At 38.2% G+C, this 21169-nt stretch overlaps 1 protein-coding gene across 3 annotated transcripts in view; it reads right to left on the bottom strand.

Moving 5' to 3' along the window:
• The window catches only part of COG2 (component of oligomeric golgi complex 2), a 33078-nt gene continuing 11909 nt past the window's right edge, over positions 1-21169 (bottom strand). For 2 of the 3 annotated variants that reach the window (XM_074580159.1, XM_074580160.1), the window contains 9 exons: positions 16322-16461; positions 13144-13205; positions 11754-11905; positions 10150-10350; positions 9247-9319; positions 7850-7992; positions 5520-5659; positions 2096-2276; positions 1-448 (listed from right to left, as the gene is read on the bottom strand). In XM_074580159.1, coding sequence (XP_074436260.1) covers positions 347-448; positions 2096-2276; positions 5520-5659; positions 7850-7992; positions 9247-9319; positions 10150-10350; positions 11754-11905; positions 13144-13205; positions 16322-16461 — 1194 coding nt within the window. In that variant the 3' untranslated portion in view covers positions 1-346. The remainder of the gene's footprint in view (positions 449-2095; positions 2277-5519; positions 5660-7849; positions 7993-9246; positions 9320-10149; positions 10351-11753; positions 11906-13143; positions 13206-16321; positions 16462-21169) is intronic. The other variant, XR_012586160.1, reaches the window with a different exon arrangement.

Below are 21169 nucleotides of genomic sequence, written 5' to 3'. Positions count from 1 at the left end.
TAGGATATCAAAAGTTAGGAAGACAATTTATTACATATTATTTTCATCATATAAGTTCATTCTTCTACATTTTAAGATGTACAACAAAAATAAAAAAAACATTTTGCACTTTTATTCTATAATAGAAATTTTAGAACTTTTGATTGCTTTCCATATAATGGAAAACGATGGTAAATTCTCAGTCTTTTGATGAAACAAGTCTATCTTGACAGAAGATGCACTGATTTGTTGCTTGAGATACATCAGGAAGCACTTCATTGCTACTTGTTTGGTAAAATAAAGAAGAGTTAAATTCTCTGTCTTTTAGGGACATTGTTTATCTTCAATCACATGCTTTCAAAAATATCTAGGATTGCTCTGCTGTAGCCTGATCCTTGGCAGTTAGAACCAGCTCTGTAAGGGCTGAAAAGCTTTTTATGCTGCTTGTTTCCAGTCCCATCTTTCGTATCTAAAAAGACACAGAAGAAACATCAATTTTCTTTAAAACATCAAAAGCTCATTAATTATTCTACCTAAAACATTTAGCAAAGCATACGTTTTGTCCTGCATCAACGTGCAGCACAAAACCACAACTGCATATAGTGCACACTACAAAAAAAAAAACAACCAAAATCTGTATCCAACTTTGCTCGGTTAAGTCTTTCCAACTAATGGTTTGTCTTCCAGAAAAATATTTAACCATCTTCTAGGCAACTTGTAACTAAAGCCAGCTGGAAGTTTTCCAAAGAAACAGTCAGAAAGAGAAACTTGGCTGTAAGTTTATTTTTAATGCATTGATTTCAACTGAAATTTTTTCAAACCCCAAATGAGGTTTCTGGGCAAAACTTTAAAGATAAACATGAATACAATCCAAGAACAGCCAAGAGAATGATGATGAAAGCATTTCAATAGGCTGCAAGAGCCTACGGTTCTAGTCTCGAACTTCCAGAGGGATGAAAACAACTCTACAAATAGAGAGGTTGCTACGAGTCATTTCTTACCCAGGAAATCTATTGCTCTGTCAATTAGAAAAATATGGCCATGAGAAAACTAAGAGTGCACTGAAAAAGAAAAATCTGGATCTAAATAAAACCATAATGAAATGATTCTGAAAAGGTGTTTGCTGCTCAAATTCTTTGTCATGTTCACGTGTACCAAACCAGCTCCTAAATGATTATGAATAATCTATCCCAGTTCAACTTAAAAATCACATTGCAGTGATGTTACTGCACATAATAGGAATAAAAGAACAAAAGCGCAACCCCAGCCCAAAACTGCCAAATAATAGCTTTTGTTAGTAAGACTTCCATACTTCCACCCAAATCTTCTTCCTTTGTCATAAGTCTCAGATATGAGAAAAGCATCTGCTCACACAAAGGCAGACTTTATCTACCTGCATCAACAGCACCTGCTCCTAAACAAGACTGATGAAACTGCTTGGAAACTAATGATATGGACTTGCACTTGGAAGTTTGTTTATTTCTATATATAATTTTCAGAAATAAATGAGTCAAAACAGTATGCTTATACAATTTGATGTAGCTACTGCACGCATTTCCTGGAATATTTTCTTTTATTTGTTTTGTTATTTAAGGTTTCGTATTTGGCACTGAAAGGAACTCAAAGCTACACGGTACAACAAATAAGGCTAACATCTTCAAAGCTCTTGGGAACAGACCCTTGAATAATGCAGTAAGTCAAGGTTGGAAATATCCAGAGAGAAGGCAAACAAAAGCAGGGCCATAAAGATGTTCCCATCAGAGCTAAGGAAGGTCCCTGCCCTTCGATCTGTCCACACAGTGTTTCGTCTTTGTGCGTCTAAGCACTAAGCAGTACTTGAAATCTGAGTAATACAAAATACACGTCTTGCATTTGTATTAGAATGGACAGGAAAACAAGCGTTTCTAGCTGCTCGAGTGGTATCTGCAATGACCAAGGTCTCAAGTCACCTCCATTACGCAGATGTGAAAGAACAAAGCAAAACCTCCAAAAACCAGAACCACATCAACAAAGCTTTCAAAACCAAGAAAAAAAGTCAAATTTCACCTTTCCTCCTCTATCTCACTCCCTTCCAAAACCAGTAATAATAGTAAACAAACTTGTTCTCATAACTTACTTGTTCTCCAAAATACTCAACATCTAGGGCCAGCTGCAGTCGGATTTTATTATCATCACTCATGCCCCCATTTGTACCAACAGGGTTTGAAGTTACATTTCTTCTGGCTTGCTTCAGTCTTTTTAGGCTCTCTTCCATTTTCTTAACAGAACTTAGCACATCAGATACAGTTTCATAATACCTAAATTAAGGAAGATTAATGAGAAAGAAAAAAAAATTACAGTTTTACAGAGAAGCCTACTTCATATATCAGTACATCACTGGCACAGAGAAAAATGCTGAACAATGCTGGGAGGAGTGGTTTTCCTTGTCAGGAAGCTACTTGTGTTTCCATCATTATCAATTAATCAGCATTTCTATCATAATTTCTAGAGGTCAATCTGAAGATTGCCATTCAGGATTGAAGCCTCCTTCTTACCACAACATTTTGGACCTGTTCAAGATGTTTAAATACAGTAATTGAGACCAAGGAATGCAATTACTCCATTTCAAACAATCTGAGTTAGCCTCTATTTACAACCAATAGAGCACAAAGTAGAACTCCTTTTATAAACGGGAAAAGAATAACAGCCTGACAGACCAAAAAATACATTATTAGAAGAGTATGTGTATATGAAAGCATGCAAGTGCCCACCAGTGAAATGCCTATTTCTAAAATGAAGAAACTGATCTAAACAGGACTCTCAGGAAGTTGGCAGGAAACATCACAAGAACACTAATGCTAAGTTAGAAATGGCACAGATGGAATAAAACATTGCTTCCCACATACTGGCATCCACATTAAAGAAACCATAGAATCAAACAAGGTAACAAATCAACTAATCAGGAAAATTTCAGAAAGCCGTATGGACTGAAATCCCATGCCTAAATGGGAAGGGCTTAATATCATATAAATTAACTACCAGATGCCCAGGACTGAGAGTTTTGTTAAGAATAGCTAAGAGAAGAAAATAGAGGAACAAAGGGAAATTAGAGGATCCACGAAAAAAGTGACCAGATTGAGCTATGTTCTACAATTTGCTAAAACCTGTAACTTTCAAAGAGCCTCTCTGTGACAGTGATCAAACTAATGCTGTAAGAATTAGGGAAGTTGAAAGAATCTTCCTGATGCTTACTTTTAAACAGCGAGGCAACAGAAAGCAGGCAAGCTTTCTTAAGGGATAATTAGATAGGAATGGCTTCAGAAAGAGTGCTTGCCAGTGCCATGGAAACTGTTTCAAGATACCATTCTACAAAACATAAAAATATACCAGTAAAAGTCAACTGTGCACTCTTTTCATATCTTGGTATTTCCCAGTCCCACTCACTTGTGAAGACTTCCCACTTCTGCTGTACTTAGAAGTTCATTTGCCATTAAGCAAGTTTAGTCCTCAGTGATTTTTAACCAGAGTTTATGCTCTTTTCTGTTTTTTTTTTTTTTATTTTGGATGCAAGAAGATACTGTCACAGCAGGAAATTAAATTAATTACTTGTCTCTGCATTCTCAGCAAAGAAACTACAAGATTACTTCGTTTAAGAAATTCAGTTTCTTTGTCTCTTCTCTTGTTCAGTGAGGATACAGTATTTTAAAACAAACTGATAAAAATAGTAACAAGTCATGAAAACAGAATGCAACAGAAAGATTTAAGGAATTAACAAAAGAACCTGCCAAACTTACTCCTGTGTTTAACCATTATCACTGTGTTTAACCTAGCACTTAAGCCGGGTTTGGTAACACTGACACGGAAAGTGAGAAACTGTTTTTTTTGGAAAGAAAAAAAAAAAAAACTCTGAATGGATCCAAGGAACTACAGAACAGCTACTTACTTTGTGTGGCATCACCAGATTTACTCAAGCTTTAAAAGCAAGGCTTAGTAGACACAGAGAGGTAGACAGACAGACAGACAAGAACCCACTCTAAGATATTTTAGGTCTACAAGCATGCAACTTGACATTCCAGCAATCTCTGGAGTCCTTCAGCGATGTTACTTAAACAAACAGAACTGCTATGAGTTAAGAGTAAGCTGCTTTTTATGGACTAGTAACTGGCTAAAAGAAGAGAGACCAAGCTTGAATAAGCTGTTTTTGTGCAAAATGGAAGCGACCAGTGGAATCCAGACCAATCTATGCTTAGCTCTGTCCAAAATATTTAAGGACAGTTAGTGAATATTTGAGTGTCAAAACTGTCTTATAGTTTTAAGTTTATTCTGAATAACCGAAAAAGCGACTGTAAAGTGGTGCAGATGCACTGGACACTAATGAGTACCCCAGAGGTGCCAGAAGTGGAGCAGCAGAGAGGGATAAGGAGGCGAAGGGCAGGAAAGAACTCATGTTCTGCCTACAGTTTAAAGCCTCAGTATTACAGGGCTAATTCTCAGAAACCATCAGTCCAATGCTCAGCAGCACTCAACAAACAAGACAATATGCTAAGAATTATTAGGAAAACCATGTAAGGACAGACAGAAATCACCAGCATCGCACTGTAACCTGTATGGACTCTTCTGATCATACCACCTATGACCAGAAAGGACAAAGAAAACCAGCAAAAAGCAGCTATAGAGATGGGAAGAGGAAACATCAAAATAGGCTACAGGAACTCTTTAGCGTGAAGCAAGATTACAGAGATATATAAAATTACAGCTGACACACGGAATAAATTATCCATAGTGCAAGAAACAGGGTGTATCCCGTGAAATTATTTGACAGAACTTCCAAACAAAAGCAAGTATTGCTTTCTCATGTTACAGTTTAACTGGTTGAACTAATAGAATGCAACATCCCACAACAGTATGAATTTAAAATACAGCTAGACAAACGGACTGAAACAAAGTCTGTTAAGGAACTTAATGCTGATGGATATTCATGCTCAAGAAGTCTTCAAGACGCTAAATAGGAAGCAGAAAATCTATTAAAGAAAGCATTGCTTTTTAACTGCCTTATTAAACTGATAACAGTTAGCTCTTCAAGAGCTAAAAGAATCCAAGGTGGTGTTTTTTTTAAAGCACTAAGGTTGGTTAATCATTACATACATTAAAAGAGTCAGAGGATAATAGAACCCAGGTTTCTTGAAAATTTGGCCATTATTCACTGAAAATAACATGAGGTTAAGGTTTACGTCAATTCTGAGACAAAATGCAAGTTTTTAGTTCACTGTTGCATTACTAGAGCTAAACAATTTTTCAAATGCCCTGTCCACAATGACATGGTTTGCACAGATCTGAGCAGAAGTCAGGTCTCTGGATTCCCTGCCAGGCTTTTCATCTGCTGAATACACAACAGCAGTGTAAATCTGAAGAAACAGACCCTACCAAAAGTTGGGTGTATTCTTGTTTTCTTTACAGTTGTGTTAATTCATAGTGTTCTGTTGGTTTTTTTTTCCTGTGCCCATTCAATGGACACTGGAATTTTTAATTAATGCAAAGAACATTCTGTATGGTTCCCTTACTTCTGTGTGCTTTCAGAGAGGGCACCTTCCAACCACTGATGAATCATGGGCTGTTTCAATATATCTTTGTATTCGTTCTGCAGTCGGTAGAAGGGCTTAAGAGCACTGTCGACATAAGGTGAAGCTTTAGTTGGCACCTCCTGGTAGATGACAGAGAAACAAGGTGAGGAAGAAGAACCAGTAATTTACTTACTGAAAACACCAACACCGAATTATAGCAGATATATAAAATGCTAAGCCTGTACCTAAAAAAAATACATACCAATGAAGAGGTTTGGAAAGACACATTGGAAAGACACCATCACAAAATCATTCAGTAGTGTTATAAATGTGATGTAATATAGAACAAGGTTCAAAATGACCAAAGCTTTTTGATATCAGGGCATGATCCTGAATATACTTTCTGCTCACAATGAGACTCAGTGTCCACAACAGCCTATTGTATCTTTGTTAAAATACCTACTATTTTGTACTATACCTCACTAAACTGAAGACATTGTTCCTTCTGTTCTTATACCATCCTCCTCCCTCAGTATATTTGCCAGAAGAATACTTTTGGGATAACTAATATTCCCTCATTATCATCTTCTCAGCTAGTTTTGGTCACAGAATGCTTCGTCTGTCCAGTGACAATCCACACAGAGCTTGGGTGAACGTCATACATCGCAAAGCAACAGAACATATCTAGGGTACGCAAATCCCTGACACCTGAAATACCTCATTAACCTCTTAAGAGTTCCAAATCTTAAAACTTGGCCAAGCGAAAGTGTCTTTGCACAACCAATTCCTGCAAAGACTATCCTCAAGCCAAATTCTGAATTCTGCTGAAAAAAATCAAAGTATTAGAACATAGTAAAAATAAAGTTGCCAAAACTTAACATGACTGTAATAATGTACCTTCTCTACCCAAGTCATCTTGCTCCTGTTTATAAATTCAGGCTTTGCACCACGTAAAGCCAGTTAGATTGATGGCCAAGAAAGCAATGCAGTCACACTCATGGAATACAGAGCTCAAGCTAGCAACTTGACTGAACTGAAGATGGCCAGGTCCTAAGTCTCTGTTTTGGCACAGTTAGCCCACCATCTGCTTAAAGATCCCACAGAAAACAGAGATGATGGCAGTCCACTAAATCACTATGCAAAGTTTGCCTTCAGGTAACTGAGCTAAGCAGTGTAGAGTTGTATTTTTCACTCTCCCTGGACTTCATACATTGTTCTACTCTTTCCTTTAAGTAAAAATATTCTGTGTTAAAGACAGAACAATCCAGTCCCTACATAGATGAATTTCTTAGCCTTGAGATTGTTTCTTCTTTCTAAAAACAATTTCTAATTAAGTATGTCCTTAAATGAGAAACCCTAATAATAAACTGCAGTAATAAACTACTCCCTTCGGAGCAATTCTCTTCCAGTTGACCCTAAATGTTTACCACCCAAAGAAAACTTAATATCCTTCAAAAAAGTAGACTCAATAGCTCTAAATTTTTCCATTTAGCCACTGAAAAAAGTACAGCACTGCTGGTGGCAGCACAGTTTCTTCCTAATAGCCAGGAAAGCGTTTCTGATTTTGGTGAGCCAAGGCAACCCTCCCCCTGCCACCAACCGAAAACACCCCACAAGCAATGGGCCTTGCCCGTTTCAGACTGCCTTCTGTGTTCAAATTACACAAGGATGTAGTAGTCAGTGGTCCCCGTCACCCAAGTTTTTTTCTGTTGCCTGAATGATACTAAGCTAACTACCAACATGACTGTGCAGACTGGCAAAGGCAAGTCACAGTGGTAGAACAAGCGAAGATCGGACAATCATTTTTGATACCATATTTCACCATTATTTGTTATTAGTTTCTCAACTCTTTTTAGCCATTCTCACCTTGCTCCTTCTGTGCAAGATACTTCAATCAAATCCAAACAGCTAGCTCACTGAGAGGAGAGTTTCTTGACATAGCAGGCAGAAGTGTCACCCCCCCCAGAAGCAGCCTGCCACTCAGCAGCACTGCGTCTTACAGTATATGCTACAACGCAAGTGAAACACCTTTATTCTCATTAACCTTTTTTCTTTTGTACATCAACAGTTCTATTCCTTGCCCTTCCTTCTATCTCAGGGCTGTGCCCTCATCCTTGTTACCGTATGTAAAATTTTGAAAATAGAATTTTTTTTTCCTTTTCAATAAAGTAAACGGTCAGTAAATTATCAGATCAGTAAATTATCTCAAGAGCTCTTGACTGTCAAGCAGATATGGACAGGCCTGAAGAACTCATAAACGTACTGCCTGGTTAACATTCTTAGGATAGGCCTTTCTGAGATTTATTTTTTTGTCTGCAACCAGCACTGACCTTATTGGTTCTCCTATACAATCTTGGAACTTCCAGTGCACTTTTCAGGTAAGCGAAGGAGGACTCACTGAGATCCTGGATAATCCTGTTATTCAAGGTAGGGATGCAGGCTGATAAAGAAGTCTTTGAGTCTTCCAAGGCTCCTATTGAAGTAGAAATGCTAAAGTTTAAACTGAGCTACCCTGCCCAATCACACAACATAAATTATGTGACATCCCCTCCTCCATCACGCCAATCTCACTCGCTATTCTACAGGGATGCCGATATTAAATACAGGATGCTTACTAAAAATAGACGCCAGCCATTTAGAAAACATGTCCTGTAAGGCCAACCATTCCTCAGCCAGAAAAAAAGGTGGAGGGAAGGAAAGAAAAAAGGGGTAAAGTAACATTATCCATTTTTTTCAGTATTACCAATGTAGCAAGGGGCTTGAATCAAAAGGCTCTGACCTACCAAGGAAGCTGTAGTTGCGAAATTCTTTCTCACACTACCTAAATTCCCTATGGAGTGACTGGAACACGCGCAACTCAAAGCTGTGATTGACAATAAACCACCTATTGAGTGGGTGATGTCCACAAGCTGCTACCTCTCTAATGGACTTGGACATCCACCAATAATCCTGATTTAGAGATTTAAGTGGAATTCACAGCACAGAACTTCTGACTATACTTGAAGACAGACACTAGTTCACTCACCCAGCTACTACATGCCTGGCTTTAATTACTAAATTAAAATCAGACTCCATGTCTCACATAAAGGATGATCAGATTAAAAAAAAAAAAAAACCAACAAAAGAACGCACACAATGGGAAAAAAAGGAGGCTAAAATGCTCACTACTTCTATTCTCTGAAGTTAAGGTATTTAACTATGAAACTTTGATAACTCTCCTCCTTACACGATTCATCTGGCCATATAGAGAAAAATCTTTTCAGAAAAATATTTTAGTTTCAATTGGATAATGGAAAGCCTCTCTTTACTTCTTCCCCCATTTCCTTTACAAGTAGGTATTTAAAGATATGATACGAATCTTCTAGTCTAAGGTCCCCCACTTACTGGAAAAGCATCCTAATTATGGACAATGACAAGTTACTTAGGGAAAAAAAAACCACACCAAGAAAAAAAAAGAAAAGAAAAAGAAACCACCCCGAAAAAGCCCAAGGCACTTCAGACTCACTCAGTTTTAATCAAACGTTTTCCAGAGTCATCATTTCTGTTCAAGATAGTTTCTATTTAACAATCTAAACCTCAAGCAGCTTAATTAAGTGATAAAAGCATTCATATTTTCAATTTTTTCATTGTAAATCATGAAACTGTGTGTAAAAGCTGATTTAGTTCGGTTGGCAGAGGGGATTTGGAAGAAAGGGGAAAGGGACTGAATTCAGCCTTTCAGCTTTACCTGCAAGACAAGATACGTTCTTGAAGCCGATCATTTCAAGTTTTGGTTTAATCATTTCTAAGATGTCAGGAATCTGAAAAAAAAAACCCACACCAAAACCCAGAAGAGATACAGTCGTGTTATAAACATATTTTAATTACTCTTCCTACATTCTGTATGTTTTCAGTGCATCAAAAGACACCTTCAATCTTTTCTACTTTTTTACTGCATTTATAGGAAACCAGTACTATAAGAACACAATATTCACAGGATTTAAGGCCTATGCAATAAGTCCCATACCTTACTATTGTCCTCAGAGGAAATAATTTAACATTAAAAAAAATATTATCAACCCAGATGCAATTTACAACTTCACAAATTTCAGAAATTTCAGCCTTATTGACTAAAAATACACAAAAGTCATCCCCACTGAAAGAAAACCACACATCTCTTTTCAAGACTCTAGATCATTAGTAAAGTATAATCATGATGATAAAACCTTCTTTCAACCTCAAAAACTAAAACCAGTAAACATGTACAAGAGAACATAATATTAAATCTGAATATTGCACCACACTCCAAGCTGCAACTAAGATTTTACTAGCAAAGGTAAGACTCTGGGACAGCGACACTTTGCACCAAAAATGAGCAAAAACATATTATTTTAGGGGTTAAGTCCAGCAGTTACTGATAAAAAGAGTTTAAACACCTGAAGTGGTTTCTCTGTAATCTGCCACTCCAAATAAGCCTAGAGTAGACCATTTATTTCACGTGATATTTTCTGTATCAGACTACTCCAGTTTTAGCATTTAAGATAAAAACCCAGCTTACGGAACATTGTTTTAAACAATTTAATGTCCTTAACAAGACGCCAAACAATATTGGCACATAGACTCTTTCATAAGTAAAGTCACAAGCACAAACCTGATCCTGGAGTTTGTCCAGATCTGCAGCGACATATACCAACTGAGTACTAGATATAGAAGGCAATGTCTGACTTTCTGGAGAAGACCCGTTCCCTTGGTCCTCACCAGGGCTGAGGCTTACAGAAGATTCCTTTCTACCAACTGGCACCGATTTTTTGCTTTCCTTCATATTCTCACAGGAAATGGGCCTCACAGAAACCTGAAACATCAAATTGAGATGTGAACCTTAGCAATAGTGAAGGCAGTTAAAGTTGGACAAACAGAATCAGTACACAAAGTATTTGCAAGTTTTCAGCAGCAGAATGCCACGCTTAAAAGGAATATTAGCATTCCTAAATTAAATCGAAAAAGATATTTTTTAAAAGGTTTTGGTGCACTAAGGAGTTGGATGATTTTGAACAAATTTGTCACTATGGAAGAGGGCAGTCCAGTCCTGCAGCAATTTTCGTCTGTGTGGCATTCAAATGAACTACTGCACTGGAGGAATGTGCAAAACCAAAAATTTGATTATTATCTGCTTTGCAGAAACACAGTTTATTTTCATACGCTGGAATACAAAAATCATAACCACTGACTGCTGTCAAACAACCCCTTTCTCCCACCTCCTCATGCCCTCCGCTGTCAGGGACGGGCTTCACTCAACTGCTCTGTTTTAACCCTGGTACTTATCAGTACTTCTCATGAGCCACTTTAGCTGAGAGAACCGAGTCATTCAGTCTTAAGAGAAGGATATAGGGAGATCTTACTGCTGTCTTCAACTACCTAAGGGGCATGTATAGGGAACGTGGAATCAGACTTTCCTTGAGGTACAGTGACAGAGTAAGAGGCAACAGACATGGTGTAGCAAGGGAAACTCTGAACAAATATGAAAAAAAGGGGTCAGTCATTGGAACAGGGTTCCCAGAGAGGTGTGAAATTGCCAGCTTTGGATATACTCAAAATACAACTTGAAAAGGCTCTGCACAACCTTTCTGTCTTGAACAGGAATTTGGACCAGATAACCTCCAGAAGTCCCTTTAAATCCCAATTATTCCATCATGCTGTCTTTCTGTGACACAGGAAACAGGGAAACTTGTATGGCTGGGAGCAGGGAGTAGAAGAGCAAAGCACAACCTCTCCTGCTCAGAAGCAGAGAATCGTTAGTGTTGAGTCGGTTGCCCATAAAACTTCCAGTTTTACACTCTCAACACTGAGCAACTGATCCAGATTAACTCATCCCCCTTTTTTTTTTTTGCATGGTTAGTTTTCACCTGGCTCAGTTTCACAACCTCGTCCACTGTATCAATGAGTAGTAATCACAAACAGGACGAACCCAAAAGATTGTGACTACTTTTTTCAGTGGCTGAGGCAGTGTTAAACATATACAGGACTACAGCCTTGGCAACCATCAGACAGTAATACCACAGCAGCACCGGTCTTCGTGGTTAGTAACATATTTTGCAGTGATACTTTAAGCTCATGAACGGGTTGAAAGTGTTCTTATTCAAGAATGTTAGGTTCAGAAAAAAAGTGCTTAAAAAGAGGTCACATACATTGTTTCAAAACGTCTCTTAGTGATGGACATACCCCATCACCAAAACCATAAGCACATTGTTCTCTTACCTCACCAATGAACACAGAGTAGCGTGCCAAAATTTGCAGACTAAGTTTCCACAGACGGTGTGCTAATAACGGTAAAAACATTTGATCTGACCAGCACTTCAGAAGACTCATCCAGACCATGTGAGTGGCCAAAAGACTGTATGAGCTGCCAGCTAGAAACAATCAGAAAACAAAGGTCAAGTTGAAGCACATTTTCAAAAGATGTAACATCAGTGTAATTGTATTACCCTAGGCGTTTTTTTTTAAATAAAGTCTTCCAAAGAGACACAATCACAAAGATAGCAAAGAGGATTTATTAAGCATTGTCTAAAGCAAACTCTTAAAATATTAGCTCCTCATTGCTTCAGATTTCAAATTCCACTAAGTCTTGCTGTAGCTGTGCAGGCAAAAGCAACAAATGAGAATTTGCCTGCAACAAAGGCAGGAATAGCTTGGCCAAATAATCCACTTCAGGAGGTAACATTTTCAGGGTAATTTTTGGCTGTCTTATAAAGAAGTTATATTAGACATGCTTGCCAGCCGTTAAACTACTACTGCTATCGCAGTTATACCCAAGATATCTGCTAGAAATATTTATTTAAAACACTGTAGGAATATCCATATTTAAACCAAAGACTTTTAAAGCAGTTCATGCACAAACATTTTATAGCATACAATTTGAGAGCTAAGGAACACGTCTGCAAGTTCCAGGCAAACACCATGAAGTGGCAGGATTTACGCATTTTGTCTCCATAAGGATTTTTTCTCCTTGCTCTCTTCAGAGAGGATGTGTGTATATATGCACACACAGAGACGCATATATTTATGTTGCTCTTAGCTGCCTTCTTTGTAAGTATTTGCTAACTGAAGTCAAGTTTTTCTGATTACAATATACTTCTAATGAATATACCAGGTTTTCCCCTTCCACTTTAATCCTTCTTGGTGCACACCTCCTCATCTGCTCCTAAATCAATACATGTTTTTGGACCAGACACCAACACCATAAACCATGGCAAGCCTAATTGCTGCCATTTTTCACCTTTACATAGCCCTATAACAATTAAGAAAAACATGCCCCAATAACACAGCATAGCAACAATGGAGGTTGTCACTTCGAGGATGCCAAATACCAATTTAGTTCTTTCTTGCACTGAGGGGATAGTTCCACAAAGATATTAATGGCTGCTGACAAAAGGGGTGTTTTTAGTATGTAAAGTGATCACTGACCAGTACTCTCATATTGCCTTCTCTAGAAAAATGTATTCTACTGTTTAATCAGTCAACCAGAAAACAGAAAGCTCATGTGAACCCTTGGGATACATGTGACTAAACAGTCAGTAGACAAACAGTAACCACTTATACCACTGATTCCTTCACAACAGAGAAGTTATTTTTTGCAATAAAAGTTTACCTGGTGCTTCCTCTAGTGTATCTGAAAGTGCTTCTTCCAAGGCCCCTGCTATTTCTCTGAATCTGAGAGACAGAAAAGTTTTGAATATTACAATTCAACAATTGCTTAAATTGATGCCTGAACATTTTTTCAATGTTTATTTCAATATTATTTCAATGTGCTATCAATGCACATACACAGATTTTAAACATGGGGTTATTTCTGCCCAACATAAATCGGGATATAAACCAGACCAACAGTCAATCACTCGAAAGAGAACCTTTGACATTTTACAGGCTTATACTCGGGAAAATTATTAAAGTCATGGTTTCAAACATTATCAAAATGATAGCTCACAGAGTGCCAACTCCTCAGCTCTTCTGAGGAGTGAAGTTTTTTGTTACTGTTTTTAAACTAAAAGTGAACCCATTGTCTCATACTTGCTTTAGCCGACCTTCAGATATGTCATGTGATATCGTCAATGAACAGTGGCATAAGGTTCTGCAAACAATTCTGTACCTGATAAAAATCAATAGTTCCTCACAGGATACCTTGACTCCCTTTTTTAAAAATTCACCCTTCAAAAAGGTGTAACAGGTATAACAGCAAAGTTACTATTAATACCTCTTGTACTTTTCCATATTTAAAACAACATAGCATTTCCCTCATCTAAGAATTATAAAGCAAGAGCTGCAGAAAATTATTCTTTAATCAGGTTTTCCCTCTAAATGCTGAAACAAAGCTATCATTTTTAGCTCCCCTATAGAAAGTTTTACTGTCATTGGCTTCCCCTTTCTTGCTTTTATGTCCATCATAGTAGCTCTGTAAGTCTTTCTATCAAACTTACCAATTACAAACCTGTAGGGCTTCTCTTAAAGCCTCTTAACTATCATTTCCAGATCAGAACAGGGGTCCATCCTAGCTTTTCTTGTTCAAACTCCTAATGGACTAGATGCATCTTTAGCAACTAAACATATTTTAGAAATATTTGTGAGATGGCTTCAAACTCTCATTCCTGTCTATGCAGCACTTCCACCAACACAGCACTGTCTTTTAAGTCTTATATTATAGTGAAAAGGATTAGAGAATGGAATCAGATTTTTAACAGTGGCATGATTCTTGATGAATGTTTCTTACATAGGAAAAAAATTTCCCCAATGTGGGGCTCACTACAGTTTGAATGGCAAGGGAGTTACTGGCGCTGCTTGTGCCAGCACTGCTGCAGAAAAAGTGCCTGTACATCCACCTGTTCCTCAAAGGATCATGTGTAAAGGCTCTAGTGAGGGGTGATTGTTCTGGACAATTTCTGTAATTGAAAAAAGAAAAAACCCACCAATCTCAATTATAAATGCCATAGTGTGAGATAATACTTCAATAAAATGTCCCTGTGACTTTAGGATATTAACATACATTAAAAAAAAAAGCTTCCCTGATATATATAACGAATATGATGTATTATTTTCACAGTTGTGCACTAAAGAATTCATGGGCACTTCCAAAAGTTATCAGATTATTCCAATATATAGGAATAACATGAGGAAAGATGAAGCAGCTGCCGTCATCCAATCATTCGTTGAAATAGTGCACTGTTTAGATATACAGTAATCTTGGATTACAGGAAAATGATTTTTTTTAAAGTTTTTTTAATCAGAGCTCAAAATACCTAATGGAAAAGAACATTTTGGAACAAAAAGAATATGCTGAAGCTCCATTTCAATTTTATGAGAAAGAGCATCAAAGTTTGATCAAGTGGTCACTTATTAGAAAAGTTGCACTTTCAAACAAAAGGGGCAGACTCAGAGACCTATTAACGATATCCATCTGTTAAAAGGTTTATAATGTCTACAGTTCCATGGACACTTTAAGTCCATGCACTCAGCACTGCTACTGTACTCCTGCCCTTTCCCTTGGGCCAGCAGGAATATTTGTACAGTTAAGTGGTTTGGAGAAATTGATTGGAGTTGAGAGTCGACCTTTTTTTGCCCAGGGTAACATCCTCGTATTGGTTCACTACACAGCTACAGGAACAGTTGTGCAAGCAAAAACTCAAAGACCTTTCTCCCAGACCCCTGCTCCTATCACTTATATTAGCTCCAGCACTCCTAAGATTCCTAGATGGAATTTTTCAACAGCAATGTAGATTTATCCTGAATTAAAGAAATTGTACAAATGTGGCTATGGTTGTAGTGTTATTGCCAGTTATAGAATCATGCCATAAAAAAAAAGGCCACTGAAGTGATCCACATTAAAAATAAACATCAATTTCTCTCTCCTCTTTTTTTTGGAAATTCTGCACTCTACTTTTTTTTTTTTTTGGTGCTCAGGAGGTTTTGTGCCAAGAGAGATCACACACAGCACACTTAGGTCATAGCAGACTTCATCAACGGTTCTTTCTTGTCTGATAGCTTGCTCCAAGCAAGGAGGCTTGCTATCCAGCCCTAGAATCAGATGTGTAGACTTCACTTTCTAAAAATATGGTTTTACATTCTATTTTGTTCCTTTCATTAAAATCCTAGCATTACTAGAATTAAAACAGGGCTTTGCTGGGTTTCTTGGCTCTCTCCTAGCTGCAAGATCTGTAAAAGGTAATACTACAGGTACATCAGACCTGCTGGAAAAATAAGCTAAAACTTATTATTACGTCACTGCTCAGGAAAAGGGAACAGTAGGCCAATCTTTGGGAAGGCAATGTTGAGACCCAACACTTCACAGAGTACATCCTGTGAGACAAAAAGTATGTCAGCAACATGGCTAGATCTTGAAAAGCTACAAGTTGTCAAGTCCTTTAATTCTGTATTTCTAAGAAGACATCTTCCCTCATAGTAAGTATTCCTCAGGATTTGCACAAGTAGCATCCTTCAACATACAGTTTAGTTCCAGGGACACTGGCGAAAAAGAATTTGAAAAAAGATTTCAAGACTTATCTAGATCTCTTCCTGAAAGTCTTATTAGTAGCGTATCAAGTTCAGCATAACAACACTGTACATATTGAAGAGCAGCTGGCTGTGATTTTGCTAAATTGTTGAAAGACATATAAAACAGTTACTTGACTTACTAATTAAATTCTTAGTTTGACTTCTACTATGATTTATTGACAAGTGAAACTTTGAACAATGAGGGGATCTGACCCTAAGCCAGATCATCTTGCTGTGATTGAACTCTACTTTTGTTAAGAGTGAACCACAAAATGCATACTAACCGTATTTGAAAATATACGGGCAAATTCCATTTGTTGTTAAAGCTTTGGTAAGAGGGATGAGATCTTAACCGTTTCACGCTGGCCTGGGAGCCACACTGACGTTCAAATTTCCGTACAAAATCCATACTAGTAGTGTACTTCTGCAGAAAGAAAATGAGCATTCTTATCATGCACAGGGTCCCAGCAAACAAGGAAGGCCACCACCCATGCAGCAGAACTGTCCTATCACAGTACAGTTAAGTTTGAGGTTCAGAATGGGCTGACACTGCCCTCCAACACTTGATCATACAAGGCTAAAATTCTGGATTGCAGTGAAACCAAAACCAATTAACTAGTAGGTGTTAGTCTATGATAAGAAAAGCTACTGCAGGACACTTCAAAAAGCATAAAATTGTCCAAGTACCCTGAACAAGAAGAATTCATTATAGAGATGCATCAGCATTTCTGAGCTGAATCACTGGGGTGGAACAACAATGCTGCACAGTACGAAGAACAGTCTCAGTTGCAGGAGATAAAGGGATTCAACAAATATAAATAACCAGGAACAAAACCCAGAAGTACACATAATCAAACACACATGAGAATAACATTTTTTTTCTATTATATAGGACCTGTATTATAGGAATTTCTAGAACTGTTTCCCTAAAAATATGCTTTGCAAATACTGAATATTTGCAGAAGAACTTTAAACAATTTTGGATAAACTACATTTATCCAGTGTATACTTCTAATAAGATATTTACAAGTAGTATTAAGACAGTTGCAAGCAAAGAGAAATTACACTAATCCTCAAATGCACTGTGGGCTTACTCTCAACAGTAACTTATTAGCACCCCAAAAATAATGAAATTAAATCATACACGAAGCAGAAATCCAAACACTTAAGCAAAAACCAGAAGCAAAACAGTGCATAAAAATGTTATTTCACACAAAACAGACATTGCTAACAGAACACAAAGGTTATGTAAATCAATTTAAAATCAAAATACAGCTACAGTTAAAATCTACCTCTCTGCAACGAAAACCAGTTTGGGTTATGTGCAAGTTTCTTCTATTAAAAAAAATTAGAAAAACAGCCATAAAACCTATCACACATGCTCACTAAGCCACTGCTGAATTAATGAAATAAGCCTGACTGAATCTCTCAGTGCTTCTGACTTCGTTGCAGTAAGAGCAGCAGCAGGGCTGTAGCGGCAAGGCTTTTACCACAATCCAGAGCACCACGTGAGTGATGCGATGTTGCGTCTTCCGAACTGTAAGACATTCTCAGAAGCCCCTGAGTTGCTGCTTACAGGTTCTGCTCTCAGAAACTCTCCTGCAACCACAGGACACACGCTGGGAGATGATTTGAGACAGCCAGCATGGCTTCACCATGGGCAAGTCAAAGGCCCCTGTAAGGCCTTTGACATGGTCCCCCACAACATCCTTCTCTCTAAATTGGAAAGGTATGGATTTGATGGGCGGACTGTTCAGTGGATGAGTAATTGGTTGGATGGTCACATCAAGAGGGACAACAGCTCAATGTCCAGATGGAGATCAGTGACAAGTTGTGTCCCTCAGGGGTTGGTATTGGGACCAGCACTGTTTAATATCTTCATCAACACCACAGACAGCGGGATCGAGTGCACCCTCAGCAAGTTTGCAGACAACACCAAGCCGAGTGGTGTGGTTGACACACCCGAGGGACCAGGATGCCATCCAGAAGAACCTGGACATGCTCGAGAAGTGGGCCCATGTGAACCTCATGAGATTCAATAAGGCCAAGTGCAAGGTTCTGCACTTCAGCCAGGGCAACCCCTATTATCAATACAGGCTGTGGGAGAAGGGATTGAGAGCAGCCCTGCCGAGAAGGGCTGACTTGGGGGTACCGATGGATGAAAAGCTGGACACGAGCTGGCAATTTGTGCTCACAATCCAGAAAGCCAACCTTATCCTGGGCTGCATCAAAAGAAGCATGGCCAGCAGGTGGAGGGAGGTGACTCTGCCCCTCTATTCTGCTCTCTTGAGACCCCACCTGGAGTACTGCATCCACCTCTGGAGCCCTCAGCACAGAAAAGACATGAACCTGCTGGAGTGAGTCCAAAGGAGGGCCACAAAAATGATCAAAGGGTTGGAGCACCTCTCCAATGAGGACAGGCTGAGAGAGTTGGGGTTGCTCAGCCTGGAGAAGAGAAGGCTCCGGCAAGACCTCATTGCAGCCTTTCAGTACTTAAAGGGGGCTTGTAAGAAAGATGGGGACAAACTTTTTAGCAGGGCATGTTGCAATAGGACAAGTTGTAATGGCTTTAAACTAAAAGAGGGTAGATTTAGACTAGATATAAGGCAGAAATTATTTACAATGAGGGTGGTGAAGCACTGGCATAGGTTGCCCAGAGAGGTGGTAGGTGCCCCACCCCCGGAAACATTCCGGATCAGGTTGGATGGGGCTCAGAGCAACCCAATCTAGTTGAAGAAGTCCCTGCTCGCTGCAGAGGGGTTGGAGTAGAAGACTTTTAATAGTCCCTTCCAATCCAAACTATTCTATGACATGCGCATGCTTTTGTGTTGCATATCTCAGCAAGTTCATAACTTTCTGTTAAAGGTGTAGTTACTGCATATTTTTCTTGTGACATGGTAGCTTCAGTATGTCAAGATGGCATTCTGGAAATTGCACACAAAAGCTTTTAGGTAACTACTTTTCTCCCAAAGTGGGTGTATCTACAACACAATGGAACCATTAAAGGTATGGGAGTTAAATCCAGAATCCACAACAGTGGTTCTTTCTGGCCTCCTTTCTGAGATAATAAACCCAGCACTGTAAAAGGGCAAACAAGCCATTAATGCTCTGCTACCTTAAGTATTAGTCAGAGATAAAAACCAAACACTCTGAAAAGACCTACCACTTTCAACATAGAAGACAAATCAAGAGATAGTTATCTAATTATTGATAACATTACATCCAAGAGAGGGAACTAACTGTAGCATTGGTTTCCATTTTAACTTCTAGGATTGGATTGTTGACTGCACAAAGTTATTTAGGAGAAGCTAAAGTGGGAAACAAAATGGAGCAATTTTCAAACAGAGGAATGGAAACAGTCTCGAATGTTTAGGGATAAAAAAAGTACTCTTTTCAAATGCCTGTAAATCTACAAATCTGGCTCAGAAATAAGGGCATGAGAACTGGAAACAAAAAAAATCAACAAACCAAACAGCTCTGCACAAGTAAATAGTTATTTTAACATACATGCTTAACACTGCCAGTCTGATTTTTCCAGGATTTTAAAAAATATTTTTCCATTCCCCTCCTCTACATCTAACAACCTCCTCACAGATAATACTGCATATTGAAACTTTTCAGCATGAAACATATACATATGCAAATAAACCTGGAGAAAAAGACTTTTCTGGATTTCTATCAACCTCGAAAACGGAGACAGAAGATTACTGTCTAAAATCCGTATTGCATTACTTGGATTATCAGCAGTACAGAAACAATTTTAAAGGGTCCCCCCCCTTAATTCAGAAGTACCCCTATTTGTCTTTAGGTGTACATAATAGCATTTTTACACTTGTCATTTCAACTTTATATTGATTTTTAGATAAAATGTTTTAATGATTTAGACTCTGAGTCGCTTAAGTAGCCAAAAGCAGCCTGAAAGTACTTTAGGCTTAATACATGATTTAGTTGAAAGCCATGGTGGGGTGTTAGGTTTTTATGGGTTTGTTTTTGGTTTTTTTAAATAAACACAATGTCACTGTTGGTCGATATCAGCTTAATATAAGATGACAGGCTTTAAAAAAAAATAATTCATTTAAAACAGCAAACCCAGCTCTTCCGAAGATAAAATACATTCTTGTGTAAAACCAGCAGCGCAGACACAAAAGCCCAGCATGGCTCACAACTGGCCGTATGCGGAGCATTAGGTGAAAGCTTGAAGAGTGACTGAAACTTTATGGTAAACTAAGTATTCTCACAGGGAAGGGGGAACACCCAGTAGTGTCACTTGCATGGCATTACCACAGCTTTCTTCAACATCCATTTCATTTGCCTCTTATTCAGAGCCAGCCCTGCAAACATTCACTGTCATGCCTGCCTGCCTTCAGTTATTCAATGTCTCTGTATGAAAGAGATCTTAAATTCCAAGAAAAATATAAGTATTTAGCAAATGCAGTTTTGCATGAACACAGGAAGAATCATTTGCCTTACAAACCTCCATCAGCAATACAACATTTCCCCAAGTTATTTGTCCTGATCTGCCTACTATGCCTTCCTTCAGACAATTATCACTGCCTGCCATCTCCATCTTGAAAATAAAAGGTTTCACACTAATCATAAGTCAGGTTGCAAGGAAAAAAAAAAATCCATGATACATTATCAGCAATCATGGTAAAATACAAGACAGACAGGACATGAAAAAAAAGCAGAAAGCTTGTATTTTCTATTTGTGACATACTAATAAAGTACTGCCAGAGCCAATCTTCATACTAAGAAATCTGTTTCAACATTAGTAAGAGATGATCTTTCAGATGCAGAACAGCACTGCCAATGATGAAAATACAAGAGTGACTAGTACCTTAAATTCATTTTATAACATAAGCTTGCTTCATAATTGATCGCGGTATCAGAGAAAATGCTTCTTTCATGTTCTAAACCTTATCACACCGCCTCCAAATATTTTTATTTCTTTTAGTTGTGTTTCTAATCACAACATAATCTGCGGTACTGAAAGAGAGCAAAAGCTAAAACAAACAAATGAAACAAAGAAATGTTTTTTAACCTTCCCATACTATAGGGCACATCGTAACCCAGATATTGAATTAACATGACAGCTCTTCCTATACAGAAGTCCCAGTCTTGGGTGAACGCTG

The sequence above is a fragment of the Larus michahellis genome, chromosome 3 (assembly GCF_964199755.1).
Source record: "Larus michahellis chromosome 3, bLarMic1.1, whole genome shotgun sequence".
Classification (NCBI taxonomy): domain Eukaryota; kingdom Metazoa; phylum Chordata; class Aves; order Charadriiformes; family Laridae; genus Larus; species Larus michahellis.
The sequence above is the reverse complement of the archived record's forward strand: the minus strand, read 5'-3'. Positions and strand labels throughout refer to the sequence as shown.